Source organism: Cuculus canorus, chromosome 12, assembly GCF_017976375.1.
Source record: "Cuculus canorus isolate bCucCan1 chromosome 12, bCucCan1.pri, whole genome shotgun sequence".
Taxonomy (NCBI): domain Eukaryota; kingdom Metazoa; phylum Chordata; class Aves; order Cuculiformes; family Cuculidae; genus Cuculus; species Cuculus canorus.
Window position 1 is genome coordinate 1,254,066 of NC_071412.1, and position 16,925 is coordinate 1,270,990.

General features: G+C 41.5%; 1 protein-coding gene across 2 annotated transcripts in view; it reads right to left on the reverse strand.

The window, feature by feature from the left end:
- Positions 1-3,273: 3,273 nt before the first annotated feature.
- AQP9 (aquaporin 9) overlaps positions 3,274-16,925 on the reverse strand; it is a 32,016-nt gene continuing 18,364 nt past the window's right edge. The window contains exons 4-7 of one of the 2 annotated variants that reach the window (XM_054077162.1): positions 15,479-15,597; positions 13,318-13,535; positions 7,833-7,998; positions 3,274-7,063 (exon numbers count right to left, since the gene is read on the reverse strand). In XM_054077162.1, coding sequence (XP_053933137.1) covers positions 7,836-7,998; positions 13,318-13,535; positions 15,479-15,597 — 500 coding nt within the window. In that variant the 3' untranslated portion in view covers positions 3,274-7,063; positions 7,833-7,835. The remainder of the gene's footprint in view (positions 7,064-7,832; positions 7,999-13,317; positions 13,536-15,478; positions 15,598-16,925) is intronic. The other variant, XM_054077161.1, reaches the window with a different exon arrangement.

The following is a 16,925-nucleotide window of genomic DNA, read 5'->3' on the forward strand; positions in this document are numbered from 1 at the left end:
TTGTCTCAGAATTGATGACTCTAAAATGCCATCAAAAAGATGCAGATACTGAGAATTCTTTTACAACTTTCATTTCTATAAATGTTGCACATTTGTTTTTTGTGAATGGAGTGAAGTTTCTACAAATGAAGAGGGTTTTTTTGGTATTTTTAAGGACAGCTGTGTTCTGAAGTTTACTTAATATTTACTTAATATTTCCTAGAGATATATATTTTTTTCTTTCTAATTTCTAATAAAATTACCTGAAACCAGATGTACAAATAAAAACTCTGTTAACCTTAAGCACTTCCCATCCAGCATCTTGGAAACAGGCTGACTCTTACCGACTTGTGCATCATATCTCGTAACAGAGTGTAGCTGACTACGCAGTTTCTCAGGGCTCATCTTGTATAACAAATAAAATCCACAAATGCCTGAGCTTTGTATCTTGTTCCCCAAGGGAAATCTAAATTCCATGCACTGTAGATCTCCCTTAGTGAGATAATTATTGTCCTGCTAGGTGGCTGTAAGCAACGCATCTAATGAAAAGCAAGGAAAAAGAGTGTAATTGCCAGATGAATTATTGGAAGTCCAGCTTACATTTGGAAATTCTATGAAACTCTTCTCTATGAAATTCTTTTGAAATATGTCTTGATGTTGCTTTTTTTCACCTTATAGAAATGGAATATTTTAGATGGGCCTGGTGCTCAGTGGATGTGGGAGACCAGCGGCACATGGTCAAGACAGGAACCTGAGAGAGAACCAGGGACCTGATGCCAGTCGTCCTAGAGATCCAGGTAAAAGATCCACTTGTAAGTGGATTTTAGGTAGATTTTTGTCCTTTGTTTTAAAGCCGTACTGTTGTTTCTTGCGATTCTCTAATTTCAAAGAACCAACTGTTGACAGCAAATGGGGCTTTTAATGGCTTCCGGTATTCTGTAGCTTTTAGTATTTTGTCTTTTTGTGACAGAGCAAGTTGGACAGTGTGTGTGTTTATATTCATATTCTATTCAGCCATCATATTTTCTTGGATCAGAAGCCTCTGAAGTGCTAGTAGTGTTTGCATATACATTACGTTCGCAAATGTCCTGTCTTTGGAGTATTCTTCTGTGGAGACTATTCATAGGTGTGCAGACAATGTGTTTTTGAGACAAGGTTTTTCTGTTCTTGATTTACTCCCCCAAGACTTGCCTTTGCACTTGCTTTATCCCTTGGGATTCCACGGTAATCTGGCAGCTGGATTCACGTCTGTCTCTATTTGTGTTACTGATAGCTGTTCTGCAGTGCTAGCATCTTCAAATACATGTGTTGTTTCTATAGCCTGAAAAACACCAACCAACTGGGAATTACACATGTATGAGATGTAATTCTCTCTGCACTGAAGCCAAACAGACTTTCTTCCTTCGATGGCAGACTGGTTGCAGTGCGTAGCCATCGGCTGCCAGTGTCTTGAGCATCTGAGATGGAAGTAGAAATAAAACAATTCTGGTGTTTGTACTGTGCAGTTTTAATGAAAAGGTCCTTCCTGCCTCTTGCGAGGGACTGCAGTAGGATTCATAGAGCTGAAAGTTAATTCAAGGAAGTTATTACTGTGCTTTCCCTTTTTCCCACCAAGATTTGCATTTTCCCCTTCCCCTCTTCCCCCCCTTTTTTGTTTACTTTGTTTCAATGATCTGAAAATGTTCAGCTCCTCAAATTTTTCTCCCTTATTATGGAAAACAACACCACTGCAATTCAGTCCTTTTATTTTCCAACATAATTTATCTTGTAAGTCTATTTAAAAGCCATTGACCAAAACACCCTCTTCAATTTAGCGATGTTTGTTGCCAAGCATGTGCAGTTCCTTTGACTTCACGTTTGTTATTGGGTGCCTTGGTCATGCTACAAAAGTGTTGCATCTGTTCAATTCTGGTTGAGACTGTTCTTTTCCTTCTATTCAGATGTGAACTTTTCAAGTCTTAACATATTGTTTGCTTTGTTGTTTTCTCATTCACAACCATGTTAATAACTGGAAGGCAGGCAAAGTTTCTCGGGAAGAGTTGTGCAGTGAAACAAAGTACTGTGATTTCTGAGGGTGTGGAAAGTATTCTTCAACTATTATACCTACTGTGTGCCTGATGCTGAGGAAATGATAGTATTAATGTGTCTGAAGGTGTGCTCTTGGTGATATTGAGAATAATTGAATTTGCATTTATCAATCTGCATTTTGGTTGACCTCTGGCCCAAAGGTCTTTGCTTTGTTTTACCAGCTTTTGAAGTTTTCTCTCTTCTTTGTTATCACTTTATTTGTCAGTATAACCTGTAGCAAGATCCTTACTCTCAATTTCTGGAGGGCTGGAGCAATGTTTGGAGTGTGGAAGGGAAGCTTGGTTTCTAATAATTTGAGGGACAGTATTAGTCTGTCCTCCCATCATGGAAAAGGAGCTGAGCTATCTGGCCAGAAAGCCTGATCGTCACTGATTTAAGGTGTTGCAATAGTCATAATCCCTATCTTAGTAATATCTTCTGAAAGAATTTATGGTCAGCAAAGAGAGAGAAATTATGTGTGTCATATCTAGTTTCACACTGTACAGATTTCTTTACTATTTGATTCTAATATACATAGAAACATCAGTGGCTAAAATTATTTACCTCTGAAACTATGCCATTAGAGAGTGCAAATAAGCAGAAAGACACTAATACTCACAGTACAATAAGTATAGCAGCCTGATCCAGTAGGAGGAGTCCCCTCCCGTGGCTGGAGGCCTGGAATTGGATGATCTTTAAGGTCTCTTCCAACTCAAACCATTCTATGAATTTAAGTGTTTTGGGTTTTTTTACCAAGTTGTAAGTGCAAAATAGAAGATAACAATCCAAACTACAAACCGATGTGCACAGAATATTTTTTTTCTGGATCATCTTGCACTATTTTTAATGGTCGTTTGAAAAAGGAAGGCTTTAAAAATTTTACATCTTTGAAAGAATTAATCTGTTATGCAACAGCAATTGTACCAAAGAGAAAAAGAACAGCTGTTACTGGAAGTAACAGTTAATTGTTGTATTTTCCAGCACAAAGTTGTTTGGTGGGAACAGTGGGGAAAATATGCAAGCAACTGCCAAAAAACAAGCGTTAGGTGAAAGTTGTATTTGGTCTCATGAGAACGTTCTAAGATTCATAAGTAACTGAGAAAAGCATGCTGTATTTACATCTCTGGAGATGTATTGCTCTGTCTAGAGAGAGCACAGCACACAGTGTTGGCAGGAGGAAGAGAGGAGAACAGAAAATCAGAAAGACTGATGGGGAGGTGAGGGTCATTAGGAGAGATGGAGGATAAAATGCCTGCTGCCACTTCAATTTGTCTGGGTGTTTTTTTTTCTTTTCTGGCTTCCTGAGTAAATTGGAAGGTCCTAATCTTACCCTGTTCCCCTTCCCCTACAAAACAGGTTTTCACGTGCTTTTGAAAAGAAATGAGCAAAGCACGTGCCTGTTACAAAACTGTAGAGCAGAAGACAGATGAATCAGCTCTGAGCGTTTTGCAAGCACCGCAGCCCAAATCTGATGTGATACTACACATCTTAAAAGCAATCTCTGGAAAGGGACTTAAGCAAGATATTCCACTTGGGTTCTGGCTATCGTTAGAGCGGTGGGAAATCCGTGGCACAGAGCATCCCTAGGCAAGTTGTGGATAGGAATAGGAGACGGTCCAGAAGCGAAGTGAGAAGGCCCAGAGGCGAAGTGCTTGGCTCTCTCGTTGTTGCTCGGTGCCTCCAGGGCTGGCAGTGGCCGTAACTCATGTGGGAGCATTTCTGTGCTTTGGCACCGCTTCCAACCCATGAAATCTGCCACAGGGTCTGCGCCCCGGGAATACAGCTTGTTAGTCAATGTGTTCTTCCAGCACAACGTTGTAAAACATTGTAGGTCATAATAGGCAACTTATTTATTTCTTAATATGTCCTTAGGTGCCAGAGGGGAGTTTTGTTTTGCTTTTTATAAAAATAAAAATAGCACTGGCATGCATTTATTAGGGCTTGACTGTATTTATTTCAAACCAAAACACATTCATCCAGATCTGCAGTCAAAACTACAAGAAAGTCTAGTTTCCACTATAGTCTGGGGCTGATTCTCTGAGCTCTTATCACTGCTTGTCTTGCCTTCCACTGTGAATAATTCCACCGACTTCTATGAAATAAAGTGCAGTAGCCAACCTTTAACCCAGTACTATTTGCAGGATCACTCTTCAAATTAATTCAGTACTAAGTTTAGCTCTAAAGAGCAAACAAACTGCCTTAAGAAAGAAAAAGAACAAAACTGGACTGAAAGTTGAGCAATGCTCTGAAAATGATTTTTTTCTTGACATGAAAGTGATCAAGCCTGATTACTGGTTATTCATAATCAGAATGTCTTACGGCTGGAAAAAGTTTTCTGGTTACCAACTGTATTATATTAAATTAATGCGAGTGTGGCCACTGAATATCAGTTGATATAAGAAAACTGCATAGTTTATGCCAAGTAAAAATACTTATTTTTCTTTTGCACAATACAGATCATGTCTGTGTAAGCTTACGGCATGAGATGATTATTATTGGTCCCATTATATTACGGAGGTACTGGACATGATTCTGTAGTTAAGACGCAACTGAGTTGTGTCCCCAAAGCAGGAATTCATTCTTACACTTAAACACGTAAATAGTGTCAAATCTGAGACAGGTCTGCAACACTTTGTTCCTGAATGAAATTCTGTTTTGTGAAGTCAGTGTGAGTTGTGATATTAATACCATGTTTCTCCAAAGAAATTACAAACATATTTAATGGTTAATTGAAGTTTAAAAATAAATTATTCAAGCAAACACAGAATTGACAGCAACTGTTTAGACCATATTTTAGATAATGCTATGCTATCACATTACAGTGTCACTGCTTACAATTTGCATGTTGATAACTTCAGGCAAGTTATTTCATGTTGATTTACGGGCAGACCCTGTTGCGATCAGAAGGATTTTGAGAAAAAGTACAACTTCATGTACCTTGGCTGCTGCACAGACACACGGCAAGTGCGGGCTGGTCACTCAGTAGGTTGTGTAACTAAACTGTCCCACTTTCCTTCCTACTTCTATTCTGCTTTTCCCCCTGTTTTCCATGGTGCATTGAAGGAAGAAATATTTGGAGGCACATAAAGCATATTGACTATGTAAAATTCTAGCACAATAAGCAATAACCTGCCACTACTATTTTGGACAAAACCGGTCACTTCTGATCAATTAGCTGTCTAATTTTATTTTCTGCACAGATAGTTCATATTAGATGTTGGCATCAGTGGAAGAGCAAGTTCCTAACTATGTTGTCCCTCTCAAGACACAGATGGTTGGCAGCCACCTACGAGTGCTCCTGCCAGGTGTCACCAAGGGCAAGAGAGCAATCGTTGCACGGAGGAGTGGCTCAGTCTGCAATTGCTTTTACACACCATCTTTTTTTACGTAGTGCCATTTATCAATGTAGAGGACATGTGAACTAGCTTGTCTGTGCTGCCAGTATACGGGCTACCATTAGGAATAAGTTTCATACCGTACTCTTACTTCTCCTGTATCTGTCTCAGCTGATTCTATAAACCCTTCCTCCTGGTTACTGCAGCTCTCCAGGTAATAGATCAACACAGTCAAACGCGGGTGGCTATAGCTATGTCAATTTTTAACCCACAGCAGAAAAATGTTGAATCAAATAGAAAGAAGGATATGGTGCTGTTGGAATGGGTCCAGAGGAGGGCTACAAAGATGATCAGATGGCTGGAGCACCCGCCATACAAGGACAGGCGGAGAGAGTTGGGCTTGTTCAGCCTGGAGAAGAGAAGGCTCCGAGGAGGTCTTATAGCGACCTTCCAGTACCTGAAGGGGCTACAGGAAGACTGGAGAGGGGCTATTCTTAAAGGCTTGTGGTGATAGGATGAGGCGAAATGGGTATAAACCGGAGAGGGACAGATTTAGTCTGGACATTAGGAAGAATTTCTTCACCATGACAGTGGTGAGGCCCTGGCCCAGGCTGCCCAGGGAAGCTGTGGCTGCCCCATCCCTGGAGATGTTCAAGGCCAGGTTGGATGGGCCTTGGGCAGCCTGAGCCAGTGGGATATCCCTGCCCATGGCAGGGGATTGAAACTAGATGATCTTTAAGGTCCCTTCCAACCCTAACTATTCTATGATTCTACGAAATAGCATTTTGCACAGGGTTGATATGGTCACTGAGCAACCTGAGTTCATTACAGTCTGTAAGTTTTCTTCAAAAATGTAATTAAAATTGGAAATATACTCTCATAAGTATACAGCATCATCTGACTTACAGCTGCAGTAGACAAAGCTTCGCTTGGCCTGCTAATTCTATCCCTTTTCTGCCATGAATTCGCAGTGGCATACCAGGGACCGTGGCACAGACATGCAGTGACACAGGCTTGACCTGCCCAAATGCTGAGGCAGATTCTGACTGCAATATTTTCCAGACCACTTCTGTGGATCCCTCACCAACGTGCACAGGCAATGCTGGCAACAGGAAGGGTTCCTCCCTTCAAGAGTGATATCAGAAAGTAGTGTGGAATTCCAGGGAGAACTGTAGGAATCCAAAGGGAGGAGGACACTATAATGAGTGCATCCAACAGGTACTCTGGCGTTCTGCCATGAAAATAGCTCAGGACCATCACTGAACAGGGTATCAATTTATTCATGACCACCACCACCACCGATATATATTTATACATATTAGAAATGAACTTTGTTGGATACATTCAATTCACAATGATTAAGCGGAAATAATTTCATTTTTCAAGGCTGGATTTTAGGAGGTAGTGTAGGTACCACCGCTTCTATTTATTGAGAGAAAACTCCCTGACACGGAGCTGACCCTCCTTGGGGAGCTCAGATCTAGGACCAGGTCTGAGACCAATTCCTTCTTTTTTGAATACTTCTACCAAAATAAAAATTACTCCCACAAAGCAGATGAGATCCCCCATGCAGATCAGCAGCAGAAGGCCTCCTGAAAGCTTATGCAGACATAGGCCTTCAGCTGGTCTCTGCACAGCATAAGCCTCTGTTGCTGGTCCTTCTCCACGGGAATGAATTTTATCTAGAAAGCACAGCAGAAGAAGTTCAGATTAATATTCTGGGTTAAGCTTTTCATACTGGGCAGCATAAAGGTCCAGTAAATAGTTTAAAAACAGCTGAACATAATTGCTGTGAAGAACCCGTGCAGAAGTACAGCTTTGTCCTTTCGGTGTTGATCTTCTAACACACAGTTCTTACTTTTTGTGATCATATTCTGAATTACTAGACCGCATCACTGACGAATTGATTCCTTACTGCTCAATTAGTGGCTCCATAAAAATTTAGTAAGTTATTTAGAACTTCAATTGACATTTAGGCAATTCAGGCGTTGTTTTTAATCTTCAGTCAAGCCATTCCTAAATAACGGCTATAAGAAGTGAGTGATGCTCTTGCACATTAATTCAGCACTGAACCAATTAACTGCCTATACATGTACTTTTGTAACTATATCTCGTCTATATTCAGGCATCTATTAATTAGGCACCATGATTAAGATCATAAGTATTGAATTAACAGGTCAGGGCATCATCTCACTGCAGTTTCATCTAGGAGATAATTTGATATGAAAGTTGTATGAAAATAACAATTTACCCTTCCCACCCTCAAGTTCCCAATTTTGAATCTGATCAGATTGATCTTTCACAAAAAGAGGTCAGTTTGAACTTGTCTTCTATATAGAAATTCACATTTCAAAGGAGAAAATCTAATTGAGGCATACAGGTTTTATAAAATGGTCCAAACAATCATTTGCATAAAAAATGCACAACAAAATAAGAGACAAAATTCTTCACCTCTTACTCCGTATTGGTCAGTTCATATTTATCATACACATCATTTTCTTCTCCTGGCTGAGTATCTGAGTGATGAATCTCAATAAAAACCACATAGATCATCGCTCCAAGTACACCTCCCAGCATAGGTGCAACTATAGGGACCCACCACCAATTATTTCCAGCCCTGTAAGACAAAAAACAAAGAATGAGAACTATCGTTATTTGTTACTCTAGTGAACACTCTACTACATAGCTGGCAGTGAACAAACACTGTAGTTATGACGCTCGCTATGCTGTAGACCCTTCTATTCTTTCTCACCTTTCTGTAAATGGATGATCCCAGTCTGTCCTGCCCGTGTTGTGACCGAAATGCTAAGTAATAACTACCAGGCATGTTGATCTGTGCTGCACTTACACCTTAGAAAATAAAGCCTCTTTACTGCATGTCTGACTTGTGGACAGGATGATATCTCTCTGGCAGAAAATGGGTTTCAATGACATACGATGAAATGAGCAGGGACATATTTATTGCAGAGCAATCTTGAGTGACGCTGTTGCCAGATGCTTATAAATAGATTTTCAGGAGTGATTAATGCAAATGTACATTGCAGAAACGCGTTATCTCATCTGCATGGAGATTTGCAATAGTATGTTCAGTGTTACTCTTGACAAGCATAGTAGATCGTACTTGACTTTATTTGCCTTAAGCAATGTAACGAAACACATGTAATAAAGTGGATTATGCTAGAGTGGTCAAGATTCAGATTTTGTGATGTAGTGTCTTATTTCTGAGTTTAAAATGCGGGGTATTTCAATTAGAGGTAAATAAGTGTTTAGAAGTTTGAATACACCTAAAACTTGATCCTTTTCAGAATTACTGTGTTCATTTAGAAAGTCTTAATATTGACTCCAGTGAAATGTTTACATTCACTTTGCGCAGTTACTGGGATTTAATTTTAAATGTGCAGATTTATGGACATTTTTAAAGAAACAATCCGCCCTTAAGCTGTATAGAAAAATAAATAACAAACTCTTCATGCAGGAGACTTGGGCCTGTAGAATTGCCCTCCCTTTCCTGGAGGTACACATTCAGACAGTAAATTACCGAATACTGGTTTCAGATCACAAACTTCCTCAGCCATACCAGTACACGAAGGTGTTCTGAATCAATAATGTGCTGTATTAATTGAATATGTGAGTCTTCAACGAAAACCCAGGCACCTCAATTTCATGTATATTGAAAGTGGAGAAGTAATACTTATTTATAAATATATAAATGTATACAAAGGGACAAATCCATCGTGAGAGGAGCTTCACAGGAAGCTGCCAGGGGAATATTTAAACTATAAGGATAATTATTCAATATTCAGTTTTATAGATTTATGAAGAAGTGAACTTGTGGTTAAGCTGCAACACGAGAACAGAACAGGGCCAATCTCACAGTGTTGTATGGATGATATTTTTATTCCTTGTTCATAAATGCCTTGGATGTGTATGTTTTGCCTTTGGAATTATTCATGTTTTGCCCTGAGGATATAAAATAACTCCTGATATTGTTCCTACTGAGTTTATAAATTGTTTGTTGTTGAGTCATGAATGCCTGTTGAGCCCCTGAATTTCTGGAACAAGAATGGACTGAGGCTTTATTGAATTAATCCTCACAACACAATCTCTATCAAGTTGTTGCATGTACTCCTCTGCGTGTGCCTGTGTACATGGGCATATAACAAAGGTGTTTCTTGGCAGGTTTCTCTGTTTGTTCCATGAGCTGACATGTGCCTTGCTGGCTCCTTCATGACCTTCTCCAAACCATGTATTTGCGCAGCACCTGCGCTTGAGACACCCTCCGCTAATAAGACGAGTGTGAACTCTTCTCAAGGGTGATGCCAAAGCTGAAATGAGATCAGGACACAGCTGAGTTTCCATGACACTTGATCCTCCTTCATTGACACGGGAGCAAGAGCTCTTCGTGACAAGCACAGACAGCTTCACCCAAGTAACCTTAGTTCCCTTATACCCTAGCTTTACCCTTGCTTCCAGCTTTGCTGCCAAGTTAGCAGGAAAACCTCCAGCTATGCCTTTGTCATCATCAGGTTGTTTTGCTGCTGGGCAGAGCGAGAGGGAGCCGGCTGTGAAGAAAAGAGGCAGTGCCTGACCTTATGAGCAGTACACTGGTTAACTGCAACCATGTCCAGGGACACACAGTGTTATTAGCTCCACGCACTGAGAACTTTGGCCTATTTTACACTTGCAAAGACATTTCTCACCTAGCCACGTGCTGCGGGAGGGTAATAACGCTGTTTGCCATAAGAAAATCCAGGCTAATTCAGTCATTCAGCACTGCAGGAGGTGCCTGGCCACTGTTCTATGCTCCAGGAAGAACACAAAACACTTCAGAGGCCACTGTGGCATTACCCTCCCTGTCCAGGCCAGAGTGGCGGCTCATGCCTCGCTCACACCACAGCTGCCTTTTCTTGGGATGTCAGCATTATCGCTCAGCCTCTCTCAGCTCCCACTCAGCCTCTCTCAGCCCCTGCTCAGCCATTCTCAGCCCCGCTCTGGAGCACGGTGTCACCGCTGCCGCCACTGCCAGCCCTGCCCAGCCTCGGCGAAGGTGCACGGGAACGCGTAGTAAACGGGGGGTGTCACAGTCTGTGGCTTGATTCAAATGCTGATGCGCAATGCTGTTCTGTAGAGCTGTTTCTCGCTTTCTCATTGCCATTTCATGGTCCATTATGCTTGTCAAAATCCACAGTCCAGGATTTGTGCTCAAAGCTGTGGCTGTTTTCTCTCTACAGTCAAAACTGCACAACCCCAAACTTTTCTTAAGCTTGATAGAATATTAAGCACGTACTTAAGGAAGACTCATGGTTATCTCCATGGTTTTAGGACAAGTTGCTAGAAACATTTACGTTTCTAAAGTCAGCAGTTGTCTTTAATGACATGGACGGTTGCCATCTGTGACACTGACTCCCAACAGGTTGAGGAGCCATTTGCAGGAGCAGACCACAGTGGGGACTACATCCACTGCGTGCAGAATGGTGCTTGCTATCGGGTGCTGGCCAGACAATCCCTTTCCATCTGCAGGGGGTCACAACAGCTTCTCATCGGAGCCTTTAACCAAGACAGATCCAGCTGCACTGGCTAGGGAAATCATGCCATAGCCTGTGTCCCCTGGCTTGGTTCTCAGGGAACCTTTGTGCAAAATGTAATAACAGCAATATTTAGGAAACTACTGCTCAACTGTCTCCCTATTCTCTGGACAACTCCGTGGTCCAGCAAAAGAGCTCTTCCCTGCCTGAGAATGTGATGAAACCAGGATTCTCTGGACCTTCAAGCACAAAGAAGAGTAGAGAGGATTTTCCCCCTGTGAACTGATTGTCTTAATGTTTAGAGCATTTGCTTTGGGTTGGGTTGTAGAGAGCCTCATCCTTCTGTATCTAATCTGTTCCAAAGTCAGGCTTTCCTGGCAATCTCTGGCTGCTCTATAGGCAGCACCCAAACGCTCACTGTCGCGGACAAAGAGTGACTCGGACACCTTGTGAAATGCTTCCATCTTCACCCCAATTAATATTCAATGTCTCTCCAGAATTTCCTGTTGCTCGGTTTGTGCAGCAGTCCCTTATGTCACCAGAGAGGTTTCAGGCTTAGGTCTCAGTTCCTGGGCGTGCCTCTTACTGGAGACCTTAAGCACCTGTCTCAAGGCTGTGAATTCCAGTAAAGTTCAGACATCCAAGGGTTAGCTCCCAACTGTTGCTGCATCACTGGAGCCTTATGTGCACATGGAATGCCAGCAGAACACCAGACAGTTCAGGATTCCAGGTCATTCAGATTTGTCCCTCAGTCTGCGACTGATCTAAAGCTTCCAGCTACCTAACAAAGCTCAAGTTCTTCCTAAGCCCCCCCCGGATCTGTGCTGTGAATAGATGAGAAAGTATTTCTGTTCTATCATTCCCCTGAATTTGGTTACAGCTGTAGCTTTATAACCGAAAGCAGAGAGGAAGACTTCTTCCTCAATTTATACATCCCTGAGACTGCTCTAAGTTTATTCTGGCAATGATTAGAGATCTCGTATCTCATTTTTAATGTTCCCATTTTTAGGTTTCTTAATATGGTCTTTACAGCCTTTCTCTTTCTGTATGTAAATCCTAAGACTAAATTAGGGAAGAGCTTGTATTGCTACAGATGCAATTTACTTATAATTTCTTTAGTGTAAATGGGTAAGATCTTACTTTTGGAGAGAAGGGGAGTTCACGAGTATTCTGTGACTGTGCTACAGTGCAATCAGGCTTCCAAAGTTTTTCAGCAATGTACTAGGCAGCCTTATAATATATTACAGATTATAGCACAACACTATGATTAACATCATAGTCAACTACTATTTATAACTAAATAGTCACAAGAGGAGAATCCTAAGTGTGAGATGTCACCTGTGTGCTGCTGTTTTGGAAAAAACTGCAGTCTGATGGTACAGAGGTAGTTGGGGAGGAAGAGCTTAGAGGTAACCGGGCTGGAGAGCTGTTACATCTGAGCTGTGCATCTGGCTGATGGCCTTGCTGTGTGCCCATTTCTCCTATGCAGTGCCCAGCTTCTTTTGTCCGAGAAAAGCTCTGCTACTGCTCTCCTCTGCTGAGACACATGATATGCATAGATGGAAGTCTTACTAAATAAATACAGATTATTTGTACTTGGTGAAGTAGCTAAAATGAAATCTCTATTAAGCAGAGCTCTCGAGTGGTCTGCAGTATTTCTGGGGATTCCTACTAGTAAATAACTGGAAAAACAAACTATACAAAAATAAACCAAAATATCTACTTCCTGATGACAGATAACTCTTACTCGGATATCCCAGAGTGCCTCTAACACTGGATATGTGTAAGCTGTGGATATGTGCAACTAATTAGCTGTGCATTTGGCCAGCCAAGAGCGTGTGTGTGCGTGCACACACGCATGCACAGGGATTTGAGAGAGTGCTCTGAAATGTGGGAAAATGAAGGCAGTTTGCTTTCATTCACTCCTTCGCTTCCAGGCAGGAAGTCAGGCTTTTAGATTGTTGTATATTTCTGCAATAACTCAGTAGTAATAATAAGCTAAATCAATCTGATATGTCTGTGGTTTTTACAGCACTCAATAAATATTCCCACCTAACTCTCTCACTATTTCATTTTTTTTTTTCTGAAAGCTGCAGGACAAGAGAAGAAAGCACTCTCATATTTTCAGTGACCTCTAATAATCTCTAATATTTTGGGAAGGGTCTGCTTGAGACAATGATTGATATTAGAGATAATGCGTGTTTGATTTGCCCTAGGAGCAGGAAATCCTTTTTAAAGCCCGGCTCCTAGAGCACATCTAGCTTAAAGTGCATGAATGGCTTCTTCTGGTATGCAAAGAATTACCTATATTTATAGAAATCATGACTTGGTACCATGTTGAATTAGGATCTTACTTTGCTAGGAAGCAATTCTAGCCAAGAGCATTTTGTTTCATATCCAGGCATACTTACGTGAATACTTCCATCCCCCATCCTGCAATGGCTGTGAAGAGCCTTGGGCCCAGATCCCTGGCCGGGTTCATGGCACAGCCACTGTTCATTCCCAAGGAGCAAGTAAGAACAATTATAAGAAGACCTACAGCGATTGGCTCCAGTCCCTTTGGCACTCTGTTATTTCTTGTGTCAAAAATAGCAAATATAACCAGAAGAAGAACAGCTGTTGACATCACCTGGCAATGCAAAGAAAACAAGACTGAATAAATATGTGTCGATTCCTTCCCATAATGAAAAGAAGGGCTATGGCAACTCCTTGGGTTGTGGTGACTGGTATTCAGATTAATCCCACTATACAGAGTAGCTAAATCTGGAACCCAGTGCCTCTTTACTTCACAGTAATGAGAAGTTTTGATCTGGGCTGAAAGAAAAAGACAAGAAATGTGCTGCTAACATTTGCAAAAAAGATATAGCATCATAGAATCGTAGAATCATAGAATCATAGAATAGTTTGGGTTGGAAGGGACCTTAAAGATCATCTAATTCCAACCCCCCTGCCATGGGCAGGGACACCTCCCACTGGCTCAGGCTGCCCAAGGCCCATCCAACCTGGCCTTGAACACCTCCAGGGAAGGGGCAGCCACAGCTTCCCTGGGCAGCCTGGGCCAGGGCCTCACCACCCTCATGGTGGAGAAATTCCTCCTGATGTCCAGTCTAAATCTGCCCCTCTCCAGTTTATACCCTTTGCCCCTTGTCCTATCACTCCATGCCTTTGTAAACAGCCCCTCCCCAACTTTCTTGTAGCCTCTTCAGGGGCAACAGCATGGTGTGGAAAGAATAGAGGATTTCAAAGGCATCTCCTGTGTGAGGTCTTATGCTTTGTTCCTACCAATTTCCCAGTTCCATTTTCTTGATTTTTAGTAGTTGCATTGATATAAAGGTGTTTTATGTGACTGTAGCTTATGCTGATTAATTAGATTAAATACGCGCCTCTTTACCCAGACGTTGCATACTGTAGAGAAAAGAAGTGAGGCCTACAAAGTCAAAACTAAAATGGCTGAAAAATTAGGAAATACCTAAATTAAGGTTGCATGTGTAACTGTAATATGAACTCTGTATTGCATATGGTAATTGTGTTGACGAAGGAGATTTTCTTGGCATTACTTTGATGGAAGTGCTGCTCTGCTGAAATGAAATGCTTTGTAAATGTTGATTTTGCTAATAATTAACTTGGTGGGAAAACAGACAAAAGTCTCAGCAATGTCAAAACACTCAATTTCTATACCGATTATAAGAAGTTTAAGTTCAGAGGGGTTAAAAAGCATTTTAATTTCATTTGTTTTTAGTTTTGTTTTGAAACATCCATGGGCAAAACTTTCTTATGGCAGTCTGTTGACTGATCTAAAGATCAGAATTGTCTGTTTAACCAAATTTCAAACCCATGTTTGGATTTTTTTTAAAGCCAGATTTCACAATCTGCAAGTCCTTTACATAAGGATTCCTGTGCTCCAGCAATCCCTAGTTTCCATAGATAACTTATGCAGTTTTTATTTCATGTATGCCTGAGGAAGATAGGTAAATTAATTAGAAGTGGATAGAAGATATGAAACTTCACTTTTCACTATTGGATAAGTGGGATTAAGGGATACAGATTGGAAATAAAGTGGAGATTTTTTTGCAATTCAGTTATTTGAAAAGTAACAGATAGTACAAATTTATTTGCCAAGAGAAGGTTGGAAAAGAGGCTTATGGTAGCAGAGAACTCAGTCATTCAAGGTGTGTTAAATGGGCTGCTTAAGCCTTACTTAAGGAATAATAGGTCCACAAAATGGGTTGGATTTTCATGTAAATGGACATAGCTTTGCTGAAGTTCATGAAGAAACATTGATTCATGCTGGGGAAAACCTCTTACATATATTGCAGTAATGACATGTAGAATGCAACATTTAATATGATGTATGTGAAAAGAACAACCTGAAGTTATCTTGCGTGCAAAATACAACTAAACTGTAACCCATGCAAACAGCTTTGCATTCTCATTGACGTTGTACGCAGTGGTGTATAACCAAAACAGTGAGATTTGTCATACCCGTTAGAGATCAGTGTGTTGTTTTTACTGAATAGTTTTATAGATTTCAGTATGTTTGACTTGTAAAATGAAGGCAGCACGTGCACTTACCTGGTCTGCAAATCCATTTATGAGGGACAGATAAGGAGCTGGATATGTTGCAAATATATGTGCTGTTGCATTAGGTCCCGTGACTTCAAGCCTTCCATTGCTGAATTCCATGAAAGCATCTAGAGAAAACAGCTGTTAGTTGGTTGCATCGCTCTATAAACACTGGGTTTTCTAGGACTAGAATATATGTGGTAGGTCTGTGCATTCACATTCTCAACTGAAACCGGTTGCTTTTTCTGGGAAGATAGTTAAGGAATTTGAGGTGATGTACTAATCACTCCCTCCTGTCTCATCTCTCCTCTTGCACCTTGGTTTACGTATCACAGCTTTCAAAATGGTGCTGGATTTAACCCTGACCAGCGGTCATTGCTCCAAACTCAGTGCCAGAGAGCACTTTTTGATTCTGAACACAGTTGCATTATCCTATAAGAGGTGCTAGATTTGGCATGACACCCTGGAAAATGCATCGAGTCCTGATTGTGCTGTTGTGGATTCCCAGCCACCAGGAATTACTGCTGTTCTCTTTTGACCATTGTGCAATGACTTCTGGGAATGAACTCACTCAAGAGACCTCCTGTTCTGAAAGAGTTTGAATCTTGCACTCTGCATGGGCTTTACACCCAACTGCTCTGCTACTCATCCAAGATGTGAGGGGAGAGGCAAGCACCAAAACTTCAGTTCTTACTATATTCAACTCAGTGTATTTTTATGTATGTTGTATAGATGTATGTCTATTGTAAATACATGTATGTTCATGTCAGTATATTTTAAGCATATTTTAAATAGTATAATATGACTTCTCTGTTCACAGAATCACAAGGTTGGAAAGGACCCATTGGATCATCGAGTCCAACCATTCCTAACACTCCCTAAACCATGTCCCTCAGCACTTCATCCACCCGTTCCTTAAACACCTCCAGGGAAGGCGACTCGACCTCCTCCCTGGGCAGCTGTTCCAGTGCCCAATGACACTTACTGTGAAGAATTTTTTTCTGATATCCAGCCTGAACCTCCCCTGGTGGAGCTTCAGGCCATTCCCCCTTGTCCTGTCCTCTGTCACTTGGGAGAAGAGCCCAGCTCCCTCCTCTCCACAACCTCCTTTCAGGTAGTTGTAGAGAGTAATAAGGTCTCCTCTCAGCCTCCTCTTCTCCAGGCTAAACAACCCCAGCTCTCTCAGCCGCTCCTCGTCAGACTTGTTCTCCAGCCCCCTCACCAGCTTTGTTGCTCTTCTCTGGACACGCTCCAGAGCCTCAACATCCTTCTTGTGGTGAGGGGTCCAGAACTGAACACAGTATTCAAGGTGCGATCTCTCCAGTGCTGAGTACAGAGGGAGAATAACCTCCCTGGACCTGCTAGTGACCCCATTTCTGATCCAAGCCAAGATGCCGTTGGCCTTCTTGGCCACCTGGGCACACTGCCGGCTCATGTTCAGTCGGCTGTCAACCAA